Here is a 23253-nt window from a genome sequence, read left to right as displayed (position 1 = left end):
TATGTCTGACCGTTTACAGTTATGGGATCAAAAACTGACTCATTCTTTAAAAAGCTTATCCCGAGTTCTTTGCATTTCCTTTCATTCAGTTGAAATCCATCATCCCTTGCCTGTCTTAGGGACCGATCGTTAATTACGTCCCAGGGGAGTTTTCAAAAAAGTGTAGTGTTTCAAAACTGAACCCCCCAAAAAAATTTTGAGGTAAAAATTATACTCCCCCTTCCCAATTGTTATTTGAAAAAAGGAACCTCCCTCCCCTCCTGAGGAGGCCATAATTCTCTCCGTCCTTACTTTATAGACAGATTTTTATCTTTTTTTATTTAATATCTCGTTTATCTTTTCTCTCGTTTATTGTTTGTATTATTTTACGTTGTTTAAAATATTAAAGCTTAGCTGTTTGCGTCTGTTTTGCTTTTTGAAATTTGATACACTTGTAGGTGGTCCAGTTAGAGTATTGTTGACCAGGCCCTGGGTACGAGGCTTGGTTACATAGCAATCAATATGGCTACTTCCAAATCATACAAAGATGTATCTGAAGTGAAGGCGTCGCTGAATTGGCAGGAGAAAAGGTCGGAAGTTCGAGAAAAGTCAACCAAGGGAAAGTACCTTAGATCGTCACTCCAGTGTTTCAGTAATGACGATGTTTTGTTATTGTTGGAGTCTATTTAAAATTTGATCCCCCTCATGTTTCTTACCAGTAAAAAATTTACCCCCAAAAAGGGGCTTGTTTTAAAATTGTACCCCCCCCCCCCTCCAAGACCACCGCCATATTTGTGCCACCATATTTGTGCCCCTCAGAGGGACACAAACATGGCATCTCCAAACAAAGCTTTATAATTTTGAATAAAACATTTTCGAATATCTCCCGGCACGAAACATCGCACAGACCTGCACCTTTGCGAGACTGTTTGAATATTCATCTTCTTCTTTCTCTTTTATTCTTGGCTTTATTTGTTGAATGGTTTTGATGATGGTGTGACATTGAAAACGCACAAGTGGTTTGACGGTAACGGTAAGCCCTAATAATTCTTGGGGGAAAATGGCCATTTTGACAAGACCTCTTTAAATTTTCATTTTCTCCACAATAAAAATGCCCATGACTTAAAAAAACTATATCGTGCATTTAGAGATATTTAGCAACTATTCACCGAAGTGGAGGTGGCTAGTGGTGGATATTTACCGAGCCGCGAAGCGGCGAGGTAAATATCCACCACTAGCCACCGACACTGAGGTGAATAGTTGTTTTAGTATATACTAAAACAGTGAGATAACATAGCACATAAAGATGATTTTAACTCATTCATTCCTGCACAGATTACAACATTCTCGGGCAGGAATTCAGCACGAATTGCTCGGAGGTGAATAGTTAACAATTATTCCACGAGCGCGCGTTGGATATGAGATGATAGATAGCCAACGAGGCGCGTAGCGCCGAGTTGGCTATAATCATCTCATATCCAACAAGCGCGAGTGGAATAATTGTTTTATTAAAAACGCCCCCAAAATATAGAAAACTAGACTACAATAAAAATAAAAAGGCCCAAAAAATCACACATATGCTTGCCGTGTTTGTAGATCATGGTGTAATGGCTCACAACCCATGATGGCTTAGCCAATCAAAACTCTCGAATTGCATTATCCAATGATCCAGTTTTTAATAACAAAGGATATCCGGAGTTTGAGTTGTCAATCAGCGCGCGACTTCAACCTATACACTGTTTTAGTATATACTAAAAGAGGCTACATCCTGACAAAATTTGGGCAAAATTCGAATTTTGAACTGTGTCCGCGAAAATTCGAAAATGTTTCATGTTTACTGAAATGCACTTTTAATTTAAACAAAGGCAAAGTATGGTTGAAAGACGTAAAAATATAAAATGATAATTTAGTATTGAAGCTTCAGTGTTTTCTTTTTGTTTCCGTAAATACACAAAGTGAGTCAAATTGATGAATCTCATTTAATGTAAGGATCAGACTCAATTTTTTTCAACAAATTGTTCCACTTAGAAGGACTGAATCTTCACACAACTGTTTCACAAAACGACAATGTTATGGTACCATATGGAAAACCATTAATTACTAAACAAGATACACTCAGTATGTGACGTAAAGGTTACCATGGCAACATAAGAGTCCCCTAAACGCAATGGTTATTTTGTTCCAAAGGGCTTATATCTCAAAAATCAAAGGAGGTGACTCCCAATATTTACTTCTGGCAAGAAACTATGAGGCCAAGATAAAACTTTCTTTAAAGTTCAAAAGAATTCTCCGGAGCGGATATATAGCTGCACCTTCCAAAACGGAAAATTTAGCATGTTGAACAGAGTCAGTTTTATCTTAAGCCTGCTAATCACCTTCTAATAACAAAAATGAGTTTCACAGTTGTCATTCTCTAGATGCAAAAGTTTAAAAACAAACTGTAGGATGTTTTAGAGGGCACTTTCCTGACTATCCATGCCAAAACTGGCTTGAGCAACATTAAATTTCTCGAAAAGACGAAGGAAAGAAGTGCTCTTTGCGCTTATTTGAGCAATTTAAGCGACTGCCTATATCCTGCACTTCAAAGATATATACTTAATTCATTCATCAAATTTCTAAGTGGCCAAAAAGTTACCCCTTATATTTTTATTCTATGCACAATGAATGTTACTCATCCGACTTAATCAGCTCTTTAGTAATTTTTTTTTACCACTCAGATCGTTATAAATCTGGCTTGACGAGACACTCAAGTCTGTCTTCTGTGATTTAGTCAATGCTTTGAAACTCGAATGTAAAAAATATTCTGTGAGGAAGTCCGACATTAAATTTCAAGACCACACAATTGGCTAATTTGGAAGCAAGTACAGTACTCACATCTTAATAGCCAAGAGTCCGGTAGAACTTTTATCGGCCAAATTGGAGCTCTTTTCTACAGTATTTTTTCTTTGTAATGCATGAACCCAGGAGTGTCAGAAACAGAAATTAAAATTGTTGTCTTTCAGTTAACGTCACAAATTACTGATTTTTCACTTGCACACAAGGGAGATTAAAACAAAATTGCCTGCTAGTCATTGTAAGGCATTTCGATATCATTATTATCTTACGGCGAATATTTTCACCCTTTCTTTCTCTCCCGCATTTACTATTTTTCTCTCTCTTTGGTGGAATTGCATATGTATAACTAGAAAACTATTTTATTTTCCAATCTTCCCTTACTTTATTCATGATTTGCATACGTAACTTTGAGGTATTTGTATGGCCAACTTCTAAAAGAGTTGGTAGAAAGAATTAAAAGTGTACCTTACCAAAGCATGCACTTGATAGCCATCACTAACAGTGGAATGGGCGCCTCTTGCTGTGTGAACTGAGACTTGGTAGTCGTAAGTACATGTGGCTGCGTGTTTCAGTCGCGGGGGAGTGTTCTCAAAAGTTTTGCCACGCGAAGTGTTTGCAAGTAGGATTAAGACGCAGAAAACAAAGTGTTTGCAACACATTGCAGCCGACGAGGAAAATGAAAACCCCCGCGGATGGAAGCTGCCGTTGACAAAGTCAGATCGGTAACTGTGTGATAGGAATTAAACGAAGGACCCTTACTTCCGCGTTGCAATATTAATATTGGACCCGCCTGCAAAGCCTTTTGACAACGTTATATTTGTAAGAGATCCGAGTATTCCCGTGACTAGGAGAAGGAATTTTAGAATTTTCTGGATTTGCTGCATTGCAGATTCAGCGTATGAGAGGTGAAAGTTAATGACAGTATTTAAGTACTCTTAATAAACGAAAGTTCCTAACATGCAAAGATGAAAAGAAAATGAAACCGTTTCTATTGTTCACTTCTAGTAAACAATTAACGTAGATATTTGAAACAATATCAATGAGAGCCCAAACATAGGGCTAAAACTGAAGAAGAACCGTAAAAACACTTGGTACGTCATCCATGCACTTACGCTTACAGCTGGTGCAATATTGAGAACTTTCAAAACATTACTCCTGCCCATAAATCACGAAATGTACTTGCGCTCATAAGATTTCTTGCACTTATTTACCTTTTGAATAAAGAAATATTTGAAGCTTTGTTATTGCGCTGTTGGAGGCACCTAATACAGCTTTTGTTGTTGCATTACAAGCAATTAAAGTAGTCAAGGAAATTTTGAAGACCTATATCAAGAAAAGAGCTGAGACGGAAGTTCCTCAGAGTCTAAAATAAAGGGGTGATGAAATTCTTGTCGAAGGCTTGGAAATAGTCATTGCATAATCAGGGTTCGAAAACGGAGAAAACGTGGCACTGAGGTTGCGAAATTATGAAGTGGAAAGTCGCGTTGCAAATAACAATCCTGTTCATGTTGCTTGTATTTCCTGGGAACGCACTTTTCTGGCGAAGAAGGCGTCGCCGAAGGTACACTCCACATCCGGTTAACTGTCAAGTAGGTAGCTGGACAAGCTGGGGTTCTTGGTCCTACCCTTGTGGTACCAGTGGTACACAGAAGCGCACCCGAGGGATAACGGTTCCAGCCGCACATGGAGGCACCTGCTCCTACCATTTGTCAGAATCTCAAGCGTGCAACAGGGGCAACTGTCAAAACGGCGGCACCCCTCACAGCACCGGCTGCAGCTGTAGAGCCGGATACACCGGAACGTGTTGCTCGCAAGGTTAGAAATTTTTTTTTTTACCCACGGCAAATTCGTAAAATTTAGTACCTTCATCATCGTAATTAGTTATTTTACACCTTTCAAGCACATTAGGTTTTAAAATTATTCATTTCAACTGTTTTAAAAGAAAACTTCGATTGTATTTAATTCCAAAGCAAAAGTAAGTTAAATGTGCAGTTTGATCAAATTGTTTAGTAGTTGCAAACTATTTGATTCCACAGCATATTTGCTAACAAGCCGCAAACATTCATGGAGGAAGACGTTACTAGTTCTTTTCCCCACACCAGTAAATTTAGAGCAAATACTAAATCTACCAGTACTGGCTCAAGTGTTAATTTGTGGCTCATGTGCCCTTTTTTTTTCAGTGTAGGATTCTTGGGTAATTTACAGTCTTTGCAAATTTAATGAATTTGAGATTAAAACGACCCTTCTTTCTCGAAGATCTGATAATTGGAATTCCCAAGGAAATGTCTCTTTTTCCTGAAATGCGTTTTCCTGAAAAACCAGGGGAATTTAAACTTGTTTGAGTCCAAAAATAACATGCCTTGAAGGTATTCAATGATAACAACACCTAGTCTCCCACGCAGACGTTCTTAGGGCTTCGTCATGCGTTCCGGCCCCCACGAACGTCTCCTGAAACGAAAAACCACCCGGCTTCTTTCAACGGCTGTTTGCTTAGTATCATCAGCATAGAGACGCAGGCTTAGACAGGCAGTTAAATTAATCAGTATTGTATTCCAGCGTGCAAACCCGCCACAGCGTGAACTTGGTATCCATTACTCGACCTAGAGCTCAAGTGGGCGTCTCTGGTGGTATGAACTGTCACTTCGCAAGAGTATCTGCATTTGATTTGATGGGCGAAGGATAACAGGGGCCTCTGTTTCTGGTCCAAAACAGCACCTCTGCAATAGTCCAGACTTGAAACCACGACAAGCAAGAAGAAAGCAGAGCAGGTGCATGGCGTCTTCCCTATTGCCCAAAGCTTAAGGATACGAATTTAAGGGTGCACGGAATATTTACAGAAATTGATAAATATGATTAGAATAAAGTAAATAAACAATAGTGTTTGACAAAAGCGTCTAGCAATTTCAACATTCAAGCACGTTTCAGATATACGTCACACCTCTGGAACAACATTATCAGCAAATTCTAAAGACCTGGAGACGAGTGATACTATAGCTACAATACTAGACATATTTAGTTGGAACACTTAGCGAATGGTCAGAATCATCGCGTTACAAGATCGTAGCTTATACCACATCCCCCTTCCCCCATTCAGGAAGGGGGAAACGGCGATGGGTGTTCCAACAAATGTGACGAGTATTGTAGCCTACCAAAAATATTAAGATGATGGTTAACTTTTGACAAGGAGTTGAGATTTCGGTTGATTCTACCGGGGCATAAACGTAACGTAAGAACCGTGCTTGTCTAGTCTTCTCGAGACAGAGGTGAGAGATGATTTCATGCAGACTGGAACGCCTAAATTGCTCTGTTGTAAACATGGCGGTTCACAGCAGCAGTGAAGTCGTCTCTCTGGCCTTTCTGTGGACGAATTCCAGGACCTACCGATACAATTTGAGCAAGTTTTGAAAGCTAAAAACTTCAATGGATGCGATATTTTGCCGGTAGGACTGGGTGGCTCCACACTCATAAGAAAATCTATGAAATGGGAATCGGGGGTCTTCCCTTGTCATGGAAAGGCCGAATTACCCAGAATTCCTTTTGGGCATGAAGGAGGCAAGCGGAGAATGGTCCTCATCAAATGAGGAAAAAGTAGCGAGAAGAAGATTTGTAGGCGGATACTAAGGAGTAGCCAAGGTGCGTGCTGTTAACGTAGACTAATTTCTTGTCAAAGAATCGGTGTAATGTAAATAAGAGACTAATGAGATTTATATTTGCGATTACCTGTCCTCTTACGTACCACTTAGGTCAAACTCTACATCTCTATGCAATAAGCGCATTAAAAATGTCCTCATATTATTGTATAAAAGTAGTTAAAGAAAGAAAAGGCTTGTCCTGCATATATGAAAAGTACGTTTTCTCTCTGAAAGAATGCCATACGAAACAAGAATTTACCCAAAACTGCCAAACGGCCTCTGATTGGTCCGTAATCCACGAACGGAAGTGGTTTTTTGTTCAGTCATGATATACGTTCGTGGGGGAGGAACGACTGACGAAAAACCTAAGAATGTCTGCGTGGGAGGATAAACAACACCGACCCCTACTTAAGAGGCTATCTCCGTTAAAGCGGTCCGGTCCATCTGGTTTGAAAAATAGGTTCCGCTCATTTCTTGTGTGTTGCAAGACCTTCATGTGCTTATACTAAAACCACAATCCACTTGATCGGATCTTTTAAATTATTGGAGTTTTGAGGTATTTTTGGTTCACCCGCTCGATTGCTCTTGGCGCCCTATATCGAGGCTTCAATTTCACCCAACTTTGAAGATCAATTTATCACGAACTAACAAAGCCTGTACAAAACAAAAACGATGGCCAGTCACTTCATGTCTTTTGAATAGACAAAGGTGACTTTCATTACATTGAGATTGAATGAAGCTACCAGCGAGACTTTAAAGGCACCCGTATCAGTAGAGCCTGATCAGACACGCGAACACCGATCAACTTCAAACTCTATGAAAAAGTGAGACGGTCTTTTCCAATCAAACCAACGCAGCTGGAAAGTAAGTACCATACATAATGTCATTACGGAGAGAAACCTTGCGGCCCGTCCTTGATGGAATATTTATAGCTCTCTGAACTTGCCTAATTTCGGCGATCTCCAAGTTTAGGCTGCACATTGAAAGACTCGTCAACTGGGAGCGTTGCGCCAACCTCGTACGCAGATAGACCTAAAATAACCCTCAATAAACGAAAAAGACATTTAAATGCATTACAGGTCAATTGAAGGGGGAATAAACCCTCTTTTAACGGCTTCAGCTTGGCTTACCTGCAACAGATAAATGCTTCATTGTTCGAATTTCGCTTCATGATTTTACAAAGAAAGGATGATCTCTGCTACCCAAGCCGTGACTGGATCCCGGAAGGTGCAAATGAAGTTTAGGTATCTAAGTTGCTGTTTGTCAGCTATTATCATTATTAGATCGACGTTTTTCCTCCGAACAAAACGTTAAACATCACTGAAGATTGCGACCATATTTACCTTTCCGGACAACCGCTGACCAAACTCAATAATAGCACTTGTGAGGTACTGAAGAAAGGAGGCTGTCCGTGAGGACTTTGAATTTTATTGCAATAAGAGTTGTCAAATCTAGAATTCCTCCACGCTAAACCTGCACACACTTGCAAAACATCTCGTAAGTGACAAACCCAGGAGTCCATAACCCAGCCAATGGGAAATGTAATGCCACGCATTTAGAAGTTATTATGACTCATGATTTTATATTTACCTTAAAAGCAACCTCGGATTTCTAGAGTATTTTAAAATCTATTTTGCTTTTCAGCAATACGTCCGGGGGCCGGATTTTATTTTAATTGATGTCATTTTAGTCTAGAAAGTAGGACTGTTTAGAATGCCTTTATTATTTTTTTCAGCAACCAATAAAGGACCGCTTGGTCTAAATGCATACCAAATAATACGGATTTATTACGTACTTTTTCTGTATTTTACTGACAGTCCACATTTGTTTTAGTTTATTGGTTGTCACGGAGGGAATTATCATGAATAGGCCTTTACCAAAAAAACTATAAGAGCATTCGAAGAACCCGTTTCACTGTTTTGTACATTGACTACACTTTCTTTGCCATAAGTTTCAATTTTAGGTAAGTAACGGAATTTATGAATATTCATACGTAGAACGGGTTTGGAAAAGATTCCGTTGCCGCCACATGATGTCGACGATACGCCATTTTGAGTCTGAGGCACCACGTTGGAAGTTAGGGAGTCGTCAAATATTTACCAATAACGTCAGCAAAGAAACGACATTTTATTTAAAAATTCGGAAACGAAGACAAAACAGCTGAAATAAGTTAAAACATGAAAGAAACGAGGAAAAAACTACCTGACCAAAATAGAAAAAATAAAAAGCGGTTCCCGTGAAAATGTCAACCATATATAAACAAAATTTTGACACGTCAAAATCCGATGGAATTTTAGGAAATGTCACGAAATTTGCTGATCGTTCGCTCAACTTTTCAGAGTTCTGAACGCTAAAAGTAAGCATCCCCCCCCCCCCCCCCCCAAGGAGCAAGGACTAATTAGGGTAAAGCCATGAACCATTCGGTAAGTAATTTTGGGGCTTGCCAAAGCCTCCGAGAGATTGCCCCACGCCTATACCGTAAAAGCAGTGATAAACAACTCCTGGTACAGTATATAGAAAGCAAACCTTTACTTTTGTCATCACGGAATCGTCAAATTAATTTTAACCAATACCACAATCGTCTTTTTTGCCAGAGGGAACGGGCCAGGCTCATAGGTAGGATATAGTTGAGTGGGTGTGTGTTAGCGCCGATGACAGGAGAGTTTAGTGGGTCGTAAGACGAGGAACTCTTACGAGATGTTTTGCAATTGTGTGCAGGTTTAGCGTGGAGGAATTCTAAATTTGACAACTCGTATTGCAATGAAATTCAAAATCCTCACCGTTTTGCCGAGGAAAAACTTCGATGTAAGAATGATAATGGCAGAGAAAAGGCAACTTAGATACCTAAACTTCATTTGCACCTTCAGGGATCCAGTGCTTGGGTAGCGAAATTCGAATAATGAAGCATTTATCTGTTGCATGTAAGCCGAAGCCGAAGCTTCCCCGAAGCTGAAGCCGTTAAAAGAGGGTTTATTCCCCCTTCAATTGAGCTGTAATGCATTTAAATGTCTTTTTCGTGTATTTAGGGTTATTTTAGGTCTATCTGCGTGCGGGGTTGGTGCAACGCTCCCTGTTAACGAGTCTTTCAATGTGCAGCCAAAACTTGGAGATCGCCGAAATTAGGCAAGTTCAGAGAGCTATAAATATTCCATCAAGGACGGGCCGCAAGATTTCTCTCCGTAATGACATTATGTATGGTACTTACTTTCCAGCTGCGTTGGTTTGATTGGAAAAGACCGTCTCACTTTTTCATAAATAGAGTTTGAAGTTGATCGGTGTGTCTGATCAGGCTCTATGATAGGGGTGCCTTTAAAGTCTCGCTGGTAGCTTCATTCAATCTCAATGTAATGAAAGTCACCTTTGTCTATTCAAAAGACATGAAGTAACTGGCCATCGTTTTTTTTTTTGTACAGGCTTTGTTAGTTCGTGATAAATTGATCTTCAAAGTTGGGTGAAATTGAAGCCTCGATATAGGGCGCCAAGAGCAATCGAGCGGGTGAACCAAAAATACCTCAAAACTCCAATAATTTAAAAGATCCGATCAAGTGGATTGTGGTGTTAGTATAAGCACATGAACACACAAGAAATGAGCGAAATCTATTTTTCAAACCAGATCAACCGGACCGCTTTTACAGAGACAGCCTCTTAATTTCGTCCCTGGCCATGGCTGAAATGAAAGTGTTATTGAAGCAAAAAAAAAAAAAAAAAAAAAAAACATAACATAACAAAACAAATTAATGCGGCATTATCAACTTGACAATTACTAGAGTGTAGTGTTCAAACTGATCGCCGAGAAATGATTTGAAACTTCGGAATTAATTGAAATTCCCAGGGCTCGATAGCTGGGCGAGTTTGTTTCTGAGAAGGCCTCACGGTTGTTTATGACTAACGTTTTAACACCAGCGAGATTCCAAATAGCGTTGTCATGCATGATTATACATCTAGCAAAAGTCTGACGCATTATTTGATTCAATGCGTTATACTTTCCCAAAAAGATCAGCGTGATTCCTGACAGTTCGGAAAAGCCGTTGCCATCTACCTCCCTCTTTAAGGTGAAAAATGTGACAGTTGTGAATTTCGGTTTAAAAGTAAAAGGCGCACTTTTGATGACAAATTTCAAAGTTTCGGAATTTATTCCCTTTCACTTTTTTTTTTTTTTTGCATTGATATTGTTGTGTCATTGTTTTCTCGAAAGAAGTTTGTATCCCGTAGTAAATGAATGCATCACTAAACCTTTTCATGGCAAAAAAGCCGTCAACAGGTTGCATGAAAAAGCACTGAAGTTTAACTAAGAGCTACGGCTGGAATATATATGTGATCCCCAATGTGTTTATGTAATGAGAACTTTTTCTTTAACGTGACAAGGAAAAAACGTTACTCGAGGAGTACAAACTTTGGTGGAAGGATACCAACAGCATTCTTTTTTTTTCCAAGAAAAAGTCGGTGTAGAAAGCGGGGATTTTTCCCCGTAGAGATTGTAAACACGTTCGTGGCTCGATCACGGTCAGATTAATGCACCGATCAACTCGAAACTTCAACATCCCTCCCCCCTCCCCCCCCCCCCCCGGGCAAACCACGGGCATTTGAACTTTTGAAGATTGGATCGTTCAAATTCCTGCCCCCTCGGGCCAAAACAGTGTTCAAATGCCCTACCCTGTCGTCGGATTTGTCTATCTGCCCCCAACTTTTGAGAACTTTTTTGTAAGCAAATCGATTACAAATGCTATATCTCTTCCTTGAAACTCTTCTATCTCGTCCAAACACGTGTTTTATGGCTGTTGGCGACTCTGGCGCCCGGAAAAAAAATAATTAGAAACCTGACTCTTCCGGTTCAATTTTCCCCACCCCACGCAAGCAAAGGTCAAATTCCCCACTTCCCGGGTACAGAGGATAGTCAAATGCCTGGGGTTTTCCCGGGGGGGGGGGGGGGGAAGGGGGGGATATTAAAGTTTCGATTTGATCGGCGCATAAGAAGTTCGAGTACCGGAAGCTTGGGATATTTGCACTTGAGTGCAAATTACTTTCCTCTTTTAATCATAAAGGGACCCAATTAAGTATGGGCATTTGAAAAGCTGCAGCAAATCAAATGAATCTTGAAATATTGCTTTTTACTTCAGTAAATGCAATATTATGAACTTTTCACGTCGTCAAGAAGAATTTAAGGGGCGTCGCACTCTTCAGTAAACTTCGTATCAAGAAAGGTCCATTCACAAGTCCAAACAAAAGCCTTTTGTTGTTTTTTGCGCTTAGGGAATTGTTCCGAGACTCCGTGAAGATGAATTTCAAATCTTCACAAAATTGTTGGCTTGTCAAATTAGCGGCACTAGGGGAGAGGAGTTTGGAAAGTTGCGTTTTGAGGTGCTGTTAACACAGGGGGTACCCAGGGGAGAAAATGGGCTTCAATATGCTTGGTCTCTCAATATGTTTTGTGCATCAGCGAACCAGTTGATTAAAATTTATGAACACGATAAGGATGATTTGCTATTAAAAACCTTCACGAACTATCCTCGTCGCCGGGTGTAGTCCTGTGGTATTGCGAAAATCAAAAGAGAACAGATTTAATATTGTTCCGCTAGTACAGACAGTCTTCTACAACAGTTGAAGCTCACTAATATTTAGGTTATGTGGCCCAGTTTCCTGCCCAGTTTAAAGAAATTGAGGAGGAATCTATTTTAGAAAAATAAAGACCTCGCAGAAACTTTCTCACTTGTTCGTAAATAAAAGGAAAAGTGATATCTCATATCAAGAAATGGTCCATTGTAGTGGGTCAAATTCGTCTTCACAAGTCCAAACAAAGGTTTATTATTGTTGTTATTGACCCCAACCAAGAAACCTGGAAATTCTGAATTCGTTTATATGATTTTGGATCAGTTGATAATAGCACGCAGCACAATGCCGCAAAATAGTGAAGCTTTTATCAATGGTTTCACTCGGTCAAGAGTTGTTTCTTTCAAAACTAACTTGCCTTACTCATAAAAAGAAAAAAGGAAAGAAAAGGCTTCATTTATGAAAACTCGAGCTTTGGACTGGAAAAATCGCCCGACTAGGCTGTTTGATCATAGTTAATGCATGGAGATGGCTATGAAACTCGACAAGTTCCTTTGTTTCATGATTTTGTCCGAATTTTTGGCCTTGACCCTGCACAAAACACACCTTTTTTCGAAAAGATAGCCAATCAAATCCTTCGATTAAATTATGCGCAACTAATTTGCAAACCCGTGCGAAGCAAAAACAAAAGATTGTGCAGGGTCACGGTCAATTCAACATCGATGGCAACAACATTGTTCTCGCTTTTTGAAGGTTCTAAGGTTTCATAACCAGTCCCTCGATTAACTATGGTTAGATTGAAAAGGATCAATGTGGTCGTTCTCATGTAGTCTTAAAACAAAAGCATTGTTGCTAGCGCGGCTCTTAAAAAAGGGGTGTTAGTTTTAAATTCATCACGCTTTCACTCTTGAAACGTAAAAGAAAAGAGAAGAAAATTTTGTGTTTGGGAAAATATCACCCAGGAATTAAAAAACGCTCAAGTTAAATCGTTGGATTGAAAAATGATATTTAAGGGTTGTTGTTCTAATTTAGTCTTGCAGCGAGAACACTAGTGGTGAATGCTGCATTTAACAAAAAGGTGACAGTTTCAAAACTATCATGCTTTTGTCGAAACGTAAAACAAAAAGGAAGACAAAATTGTGTTTGGCAAAATGCCTCTTAAGAAGTAAAAATAACACTGAGTTGAATTGTTGGATTAAAAGGACTTCATTTAGCTGAGTAATAATGGAGTTGTGCTGGCTCTCTTCCCGAAGACGCCTTATCTCGGCCTCATAAACCTCTGTAAGAGAGGGCTGTATCTGGGCCACTGCGCAACTCTGTGCTCGATTGTGTTGAAAATGAGTTACAAAATTCCCACCGCCGAGGGACTTTACCTTAAATTTCGACAACATTACTTAGCGAGTATCGTTCCTCATCACTCGCACGTTTTTTTAGTTATCATCATTTGAGAATTGTGTTCATTCATGGATAACCTAAAGAAAGCGATTGCTTTTAATAGAATGCCGATCGCTCTTTTGTTGTCTTCGTCAAATGAAACAGAAACAAATACTCACCAACACGTAAGATCGCCCCTAAGTCTGAGAAAAATACTTCAAACGCGGTTTTTTCCAACCAAGGGTAGTATTTTAGCAGCTATTAGCTTTCTTCATCTTGACAACGTATCAAAGCAAATAAAGAGGCGCCGGCAGACTGAAATCGCTTGAAACTTGACAATGGATCATTTTCATTTTCCTTTCGAAAGTCATCATTGTTGAAACCAATGTGTCGGCTTATCTTAGCATCGATGGGAATAAATGCGAGTAGCGTACATCCAAATGTTCCGACATGGCCAATCGTCGGTGGAAAATGGCGGTTGAGTTCAGGAGAGTGAAAAGACAATAGACGTTTGTGATCGTGGATAAATAAAGGTCTTGTCTTGTCGTCTGGAGTATCAGATGGCATCTTCAGACTACATAAAACCTTCGTAAAGTGGCGTTCAGTTATGCATCTCTTAAAGAATTCAAATTTATCTCGGTTTTTGATTTTTGTTTTAATTTTGTCCTTTTTTCAAAAAGGATGAAAAAAAAAAAAACTCGCAAATGTAGTTTCAGTGCGCAACGAACGCACATCAAGACCCTATTCTAACATTGTGAGATCTGAAACCGGGATGCCTGTAAATTTTACGAAATGAGTTTTAATTCAAACAAGTTTCATTGAGTTCATCACTCTTTAACAGTCTCTCAGTTGCGACATTTCGTGTCTTGACTGACCCTCCCTGAGTACCAAGTGACCTCAAATAAAAAGTAACTGTTACCCCTTCCCTGGGTAAGATTTGACATGAACGCGCTTTCGCCAAATATTCAAATTTCGAACTCGTGCAGTGATCGGCTATTTTTGAATTTCCCTCGTGAAATTTTCGATATTGTAATAACAGCGAGTTTGAATTTCCCTCGTGAATTAATAAGCTTTTGTTTGGCGCTTAAGCTATTGTTTCAAGATCTCCTTTTATGGCAATACTTGCAGCGTCAAACAATAGCTGTTGTCTTTGAATTTTATCCGCTTTTCTAAAAAACACCATTGTTAATGCACGGAGATGGTTATGAAACTCGACAAGTTCCTTTGTTTCATGTTTTTGTCCGTATTTTTGGCCTTGACCCTGCACAAAACACCTTTTTTCGAAAAGATAGCCAATCAAATCCTTCGATTAAATTATGCGCAACTAATTTGCAAACCCGTGCGAAGCGTAAACAAAAGATTGTGCAGGGTCACGGTCAATAGACCTCTTTAGCTTGTACGTTTTGTTTTCCCATTAAAGACTACGTGATGTTACTCCAGGGAAAAGTTTCTTTCAAATGTCGTCTTCTGCACGAGCATATGTATGCATAACTTATGTCAAAAAAAAAAGAAAATTCCCTTGAGAACATCACGTGGTCTCCCTTTTTGAAGGTTCTAAGGTTTCATAACCAGTCCCTCGATTAACTATGAAAAAACATATTAAGAAAACCTACGCACTAGGAAACTGAAAGAGATTCACAGAGTACTTAATATTGCTGCAGCGCACACAAACACAGTAGTCGTTTCTAATTACACAAGCTTTTTTCTAAGAACGTCCAGTTTTGGAGCTGAAACTGAACATTCTTATTTTCTTTTGATTTCAATCAGTCAATCAGTTTATTATTATCAATGCGTGGGATGAGGTTGCCCTCGGTACCCGAGACAAAGGTTAATGCGTAACAATAAAACAAGGGGAAAATAAAAGAAACAAGCAGCTGAATAAGAGTTAAGATAAAATTATAAATAATAGAAGTATAGATATATACACACCAAAACTGTGACATTTCTCAATAGTGGCAATAGTAATTATAGCGAAAATCAATTTAAGATCGAAGATAATCACATTTGCAGCTTTCCCTCAATTTCAAAAGATCATGTCTCTAAGTTCTTGGGAAATTCACTTAAATTAGGTGATTGCTTCATATAAGTTGCTAGTTGGTTCCACAGATCATGTGTGAGGGAATGATGATAGCACCGGTTGTTAAAAGAAGGTTGACTGACAAGATTACAACCTCCACTCCGCAAGTTGTAATGCGAAATACGATACTAAATAAATTAGACATGCAACTAGGCCCCTGACATACTTACGGGATACAAAATAGAGTCAGGGTAATTTAAGGCATTTCCATTGTTTAAAAGAGTCTTTAATGCATGGTGATTAGCAGCACCAAGTTTGTCAGGCGATGCTTTCTTTTTTCCTTATCGAAGTGGGCTACAGTATACCAGAGGGGCTAACATGTAAGACTGAACAACAATAGTGCAATGTCAGCAGGCACTAATCTTTTTTATCTCCTCAAAGCTGTTTTGGAATAGACCCTCTTGCAGTAAAGTGGCCAAGTAATATGTGGTCTTAAAAGGAAGACCTATTGTCAATGTCAACTCAAAGAATCTTCAAAAAGCTTTTGATTTCAATAGGAGAATCACCGATATGAAGAGCAGGTTCATGGACTGGAGGGAGTTTCTCAAAACCATATCTTGACTGTTAGTGTGATTCACTGCCAAATAGTTTGAAGAAAACCAGCCTGAGGAGGATAGTTTCAGAATATCTTGGTTAAATGAAAGTTCTACAGTTGCAGTGTTGGTAGCGGATGTATAGTTAGTATCATCAGCATAGAGATGCAGGGAGGCTCAATAATTAACGACTTCGAATTTTGAAAAGATGCCAAAAGAGGAACCATCAGCTAAACCTTAGACAGGCAGTTATTGTATTATGTTATTGTATAACCAGTATTCCAACGTGCAAACTCACCACAGCGTGAACTTGGTATCCATCACTCGCTGTAGAGTGGGCGCCTCTGGCGGTATGAACTGTCACTTCGTAAGAGTATCTGCATTTGATTTGATGGGCGAAGGATAACAGCGGCCTCTGTTTCTGGTCCAAAATAGCACTTCTGCAATAGTCCAGACTTGAAACCACGACAAGCAAGAAGAAGCGGACCAGGGCCATGGCGTCTGCCTTGTTGCCCAAAGCTTGAGGATACAAATTTAAGGGTGCACGGAAAATTCTCAGGAATTTATAAACATGATTAAAATAAGGTAAACAAACAACAAATTAAGTTTCACAAATGCACCTAGCAATTTCAACATTCAAGCGCGTTTCAGATATACGTCAAACCTCTGGAACAACATTACCAGCAAATTCCAATTAGCTTGAGACACGTCATACTGATGCTGTTAGTTTAAAGGTGCACTCCACTCTGAAATGCCTGGTCTCCTAAGAAACTATTAACGCCTTCAGGAGATACTGGGCAACAAACAACAAGTCTTTCAATACTCCGCTGCACTCAAGACTCTCGTCACCTCCAATCTCTATTTTTACCTTGATCTGCTTTAAGACTGGATCAATGTGGAAGAAAGCACTCGCAGTTTTTTCGCTAGTGGTGTTCCTTGGCGCACGGGGCATAGAATCTTGGCGCCGCAGAAGACGAAGGAGGGCGCCTCCCCCTTGTAGTTCTAGAAACTGTGTCGTCAGTGGTTGGAGCTCATGGGGAGGATGCAGCCATCAATGCGGAACAAGTGGAACACAAAGAAGAACAAGGTCAAAAACTTCACCCGCTGCATGTGGTGGATCCTGTCCTTATCATCTCACGGAGACTCGCGCGTGTAACAGAAAGAGTTGCAAGAACGGGGGGACCCCGCACAGTAGGGGGTGTTCCTGTCGGGCAGGTTATAAGGGCACGTGCTGTGAGGGAGGTATGTGCGTGTGTGCATGACTTTTGTTTTCTGTGTTTTGTTTTCTTTTCGTTTTTTAAAGAACATTTTGTCTAATAAGCAATAACTTGTGGAGCATTTCCAACAATCAGTGGCAAAAGTCTTGGGACACTCACCATTTGAAGTTGGTTTTCTTACTGAGTTTGAAAAATTGTCCCCTCCCCCCCGGAACAATGTTGCCAATAGTGAACATACATTTCCTTGTCTCTTTCAACATTGATTGGGGGGAGGGGGGGACTTTTATTTTGAAGTTTTCAGTGGAATTTTTACAGTTATGCTTAGTTTCTGACGTCTGAGAGGTTTTCAGACCCATTCTGACACTAGGGTCCCAACTACTTTTGCCACTGATTGTAGTTATAAAGCTTGAATTTACAATGCATTTTATCCGCATACCAAACAGTAAACCATCCCGTACAATTCACCTGAAAAGGCATCCAAGCGATTTCTCGAATTTTTATCAACAGACCCAAAACCGGAGACAACCTCATTTTGTATCGCTCTCTAAGAAAAGGTGCAGTGAGCCTGTGCAGTAGAACGAGATACTGCCAAACTCAAAGAGCAAAACAAGGCCGAAAACGGGGCAGACAAGTGTTTTGATTTTTTTGTTTCAGATAGCTCTTTGTGTTTGTCTTTCTGTTAGTTACGTGAGAAACTGCAGGGTTTTCGTTTTATCGAGGCCGGAGGCCGCACGTTTCGTCCGGTTGTTTACCGTTTCATGCACGTCTGGTATTTTGACGCTATAAATTTGTAGATTTGTTGGCATTGTTGTTTTTTCCTTGGGCCTCTGAGAAAGCTATTGGCTGAAGAACCACAAGACAATCACGTCTAATAAATCCCTTAAACTAACAAGAAGTAACTTCGCTTTATTTTGGTTACCTGAAACGGAATAATGGTCAATAATCAACCTGTTGGTATTTCATTCACGCGATTAGTTTAGTTTTCTTTTTTTCTCCAATCTCATGAAAGAAAACAGCATTTCCGGGAGTTTCATTTACAGTAATTTATAGGAGAGGGGACCCAGACATCCTTGTGGTTTCGTTCGCAAGGCATTTGCAATCGGCCCGGATTACAACGGAAAATAACCATGTCCGGTACTTTCATTATCATATCCGCTGATTCTTTGAAAAGCTATCTAAAACCATCAGTGGGAGATCATCGTTTTCCGTAGCTTTTAGTCAAAAACACTTGATCAGTATTGTTCGAACTCCTAGATCTTAATTGTTTCTTTTCTACTAGCATCTATGACATAGTAACGGAAGATTTTACTTTGCAATAGGAACGAAAGGTGAGGCAAATGATCCACACACGTTAAGGATCAGATGACAGATTTCTGCGGACACGAAGAAGGACAAAACAAATATAAAACTCAAGTGTACACGTAGTTAATTTTCAAAAATTTGAAACCTTACGTGATCGAATCACACTCAACGTGCAGAATTAACAATATTCAGGGCCTCTACGAAGCACGTAGTTTACGACGACTACATTTCTAATCAACAACTTAATTGAATAGAGAACTGTTTGTGTTAGGAAATGCGTTTCCACAGAAAAAAAAGGATGAGTTGTCGATAAGCGGTACGTTTTGCGGGAGCCTGTGAATATACGTCAAGAATGAAGAACCGCAGACTTCCTTTGTGTCGCTTTGCTCACAGACGGGAGAAAGGCAGTCGCCGATGGCGAAACGGCCGCTTTCATCATCGACAACTAAAGTAGTTTTCCTTTTGAAAAAGAAACCTACTTTTTGTCGATGGCTCGAGTTTTCGTTATTTGTAGTTAATAACTTGATCTACACAGTCACGCAATGTTTTGTGAATGATAACGTTTTGTTATCAACAACTAAAATGTTATTGATAACAACTTGCCTCGCCTGTGGAGGCCTTAAATGGACAATACCAGGCTATATAATTGTTATCCATCAGCTCTTTTGAAATGTTTGCATGCTCGATCGCAAGGTTTTCACAACGCATTCCATTGTCACCACATACGTCTTTCTCTCTTTATTTTCTAGTCTAAAACAATAATTATTTATTAGACGACAAACAATACCGGGAACAAACACGCCAAGCCCAAAGTTATTATACTGGCGTGGCTTTTTCGTATGCCATTCAGCGTGCAGCTTTAGTTGTTCCTAATTTTTCGTCAGAAGATTAAAAAGTTAGCGGAGGTCGAGTTAAGCAGGTTAAGGGAAAGTCCCGATCTAGTCGCCGATTTTTAATATGGTTCGGTGGAGATACGTGATCAAACTCATCTGGGACACCTGACCTCGCTAGTTCTATTTTAGGAGATGACAAAATAAATTTCGGGAAAAAAATCTGTGTGCGTTTGTGTTTTAGATTTTATGTTTAAACGAATAATTACATACATACATACTTAATTGACCTCTCCCCATAGGGGCTTTTCAGGGCCAATGATCATGAATCAACGAAACAACAGAACACAACAACTACAACTGTTAAGAATCCCAACTGGCCGGAGGCAAACCAGTTGGCTATTTACAAGTGCAGCTGGGAAGTTGAACCAGGGACTACCAGGATCAAATTCAACGAGTGGTCAGAGCGGGTCTTGAACCCGGGATCTCCGGATCTCAAGGCAAGCGCCCTAACCACTGGGCCACACTGCCTCCTCCTAGTTCTCATCCACGTACTCGAGGGTTAGTTAAGTAAAACCCCACTCCACCCCCAAGCTACACCACATACCCAGTTGCACAGATCGAATCGACCACAGCGATGAACATTAGCGAAGCGCAAGGAATGACTTAATTCACCGTAACCGTTTCACGATTATTTTTCAGTAATTTGAAATTGTTAACTGTGATGTTTTCAGGAGTATATTTTCCCCCACAATTTTGTTTACCTAGCATATGTACATAACAAAGACAAATGCATTTCAAGTGCAGAAACATTTTCATCGATTCTCACGTTTATGCTAGAAAGGGCATCCGAAGAAGCCAAGGGGTTTTTTATTCCCTAACAACCAGACAACATTCTTACCTTTCGCGTGCGGTCGCGTGCGGACAGCCATGTAACATGAGCAACGTAGTTTCGGCATTTTTCCTTGGACCCGGCACTGAAACGTGCCGTAGAGCTTTCTAAAAACACCATCCCTTGCTGTCGCCCGGGAGCCGTGTGGCCGTTCTCTTATATATGGCATGTGTATGGGGACGAGGATACTCTTTTTTCTCTCTAGCATACCTACTTATGAAAAAAGTATTAAATATTGGATCAATGTTGATATATCATTATTTAAAAGAGATTTTTTTTTCCAGAAACCTTGTAACTTTTCTTTTTCCTTGTAGACATAAACGAATGTTTGACTAACCCATGTCAGCACACCTGCACTAACACATTCGGAAGCTACACGTGCCAATGCAATTCATGCTACACCAAGCTTGGAACAAGGTGTCAGCTGAGGCAGTGCAGAATCAGTGGCTCTTGTTACTCATACGGTACGGTGAATCCTAACAACCAATGTCAGGTGAGATAATGTACTTACAATAAGGGAAACATCGAGCAAGAAATCTCCATTAGCCATTGTCACACGGCGGTCATATTGTCCCGGGAGGCCAAAAACGCTTTGTTTTACCACGCAAGCCTCACCCCCATGGTTTCCACTGCGAGGCTTGGCGTGGTAAAACAAAGCTCTTTTGGTCTCCCGGTACAACATGGCCGACGTGTGACAAGGGCGAATACTGAATTGCACTCTCTCCACGCGAGCGCAATTTTTTAATTTATTACCGACAGTTCTTTGACGTAAGTAAGAAGAAAAATAAGGCGACGAAAGCAAATTTAGTAATAGTCGCAAGGCAAAAACCGTTTACCGTAGATGAAACGACAATAAGTTTCACGATTTTAAAAATAGATTCTTCGGCATTAATTAAGTTTAAAGTGAGAGAAAAGGTTTTGTATAAAACTTAAATTCGCATTTAATTCGCAGATTTACAGAATGGAAAAAAAAGTGACTTCGGTAATTGCTTGACATTCTCTGTCTTTGTTTTACTTTTGACGCACGATTTTGGAGTTAATACACTTAAAACTTAAAAATGTGTATATCTATAAAAACCGCATTAAAAACTGCTATAAATTTCGTTGAAAACTCAGCCTCGTCAGGCATGTTCCGCCATCTTGGATTCAAGTTACTCTGGTAGCCAGTGTATGATGCACCAAGCGTCTTGGCCAGTCCACAGAATTCATGTAAGGCCTCACATAGGGTGTTTCACGTTCCTCCTTCGTCAAGTATTACTCGAGGAAGTTTTATATAATTCCATTCCTTCTTCGTGTTGATGAGAGATCCTTTCGCCACTCGGTTGATTCTCACGCTCTCTGCTATTTGTCTTAACATGGCATCTTTACCATACACTCCAGTCACGGACATTTTGAACTCTTGTAGTTCCTTCCCATGCTTTTCTACCGGCAATGTCTCCATAATGCTGATTTTTCGTCTCGATTCTCTAAGCCCCCCGCGTGCTCCGTGCCTCTTGTATAGGCATTTCTGGCTGTCTCACCAATGTACTTATTTTCGCATCCCTGGCACTCAATGTCGTACGTGACACCGTGTGCATTACATGGACCTTTCCCAGCTTGTTTACAAACTAGGCAGTCTTCTCTCCCACACCTTTGCTGTTTAAACGGATTGAACTTTTGTAGCACTTCCTTCAGTGTTGTACCTGTCTTCTCCACCGCCTTTATCTTATACCCCTGGTCTCTGATTTCACTCTGGTATGTTTTCTGCAGTTGCGATCCAGGTGTCGCAAGCACGATTATAACTGCTTCGTCTCCACCTCTCTTGTACCAATCATCTCTCTTTCCAGATTTTTCTGCTTCTCTCTCGCCTTTTCTCCACCCTTTTAATCGATGCATTAGTCTCTCTCCTTTCAGTTTAGCCTCTCGTCTTGCTCTGTAAGCCTTGACAGCAACGTCTTTAAGCTTGCATGCAAATTCTCGGTCCCACCAGATCATGAATATTTGTGCCAAGCTTAAGGACGTTGGAATAATACAGAAGATGAACCAGGGATATGTACCAGGACTGAGGTACGTATAAGGAAAAATTATCATGGACACCACCAAGGTTGAGGAAGACGAAAGACGAGCACTAGACGAAAGGACTAGTGGAGCTGATAAGGCAGGTTGGAGATGATATCCATCCATCGATAAAGCTTGAGGTCGACTACCCGTCGAAGCATCCAGATAAGAAGTTGCCAATCTTGGACTTAAAGGTCTGGGTCGAGCAGAGAGAGAGGGAGATCCAAGGGTCAAACCAGATGGTGTCTGTAATAGTGTATGAATTCTACACGAAAGAGATAGCATCTAAAGCATTGATCAACGCAAGATCCGCAATGACGTCTGCGAGCGTGAAGAGGACGGTGCTATCTCAAGCGGTATTTCGTGTGCTATTGAATTGCAGCCCACTTCTACCTTGGGCAAATGTAGTGGGGAATGTCGAGGAGATGGTTCTGAGAATGCAGTATTCGGGATACAACAAGACGTTCAGGTATGAAGTGGTTGACTCTGCTGTCAAGGCTTACAGAGCAAGACAAGAGGCTGAACTGAAAGGAGAGAGACCAATGCATCGATTAAAAGGGTGGAGAAAAGGCGAGAGAGAAGCAGAAAATCTGGAATGAGAGAAGAGGTGGAGACGAAGCAGTTATATTTGTGCCTGCGACACCTGGATCGCAACTGCAGAAAACATACCAGAGTAAAATCAGAGACCAGGGGTATAAGATAAAGGTGGTGGAGAAGACAGGTACAACACTGAAGGAAGTGCTACAAAAGTTCAATCCGTTTAAACAGCAAAGGTGTGGGAGAGAAGACTGCTTGGTTTGTAAACAAGCTGGGAAAGGTCCATGTAATGCACACGGTGTGACGTACGACATTGAGTGCCAGGGATGCGAAAATAAGTACATTGGTGAGACAGCCAGAAATGCCTATACAAGAGGCACGGAGCACGCGGGGGGCTTAGAGAATCGAGACGAAAAATCAGCATTATGGAGACATTGCCGGTAGAAAAGCATGGGAAGGAA

General features: G+C 40.4%; 1 protein-coding gene and 1 long non-coding RNA gene across 2 annotated transcripts in view; one reads left to right on the top strand and one right to left on the bottom strand.

Moving 5' to 3' along the window:
• Positions 1–14961: 14961 nt before the first annotated feature.
• LOC138038671 (uncharacterized) lies at positions 14962–16983 on the bottom strand. Its single transcript, XR_011130277.1, has 3 exons — positions 16846–16983; positions 16276–16496; positions 14962–16048 (listed from the first exon to the last, which is right to left on the bottom strand). It is a non-coding gene; the product is annotated as an uncharacterized lncRNA (long non-coding RNA).
• LOC138038668 (uncharacterized) overlaps positions 16636–23253 on the top strand; it is a 29844-nt gene continuing 23226 nt past the window's right edge. Inside the window, 2 exon segments of the mRNA XM_068884663.1 lie at positions 16636–17219; positions 20533–20711. Of these exon segments, the coding sequence (XP_068740764.1) occupies positions 16871–17219; positions 20533–20711 (528 nt within the window). The 5' untranslated portion in view covers positions 16636–16870.

Source organism: Montipora capricornis, chromosome 2, assembly GCF_036669925.1.
Source record: "Montipora capricornis isolate CH-2021 chromosome 2, ASM3666992v2, whole genome shotgun sequence".
Lineage (NCBI taxonomy): Eukaryota > Metazoa > Cnidaria > Anthozoa > Scleractinia > Acroporidae > Montipora > Montipora capricornis.
Note: the sequence above shows the minus strand (reverse complement) of the source record. Positions and strands in the feature narration are given on the sequence as shown.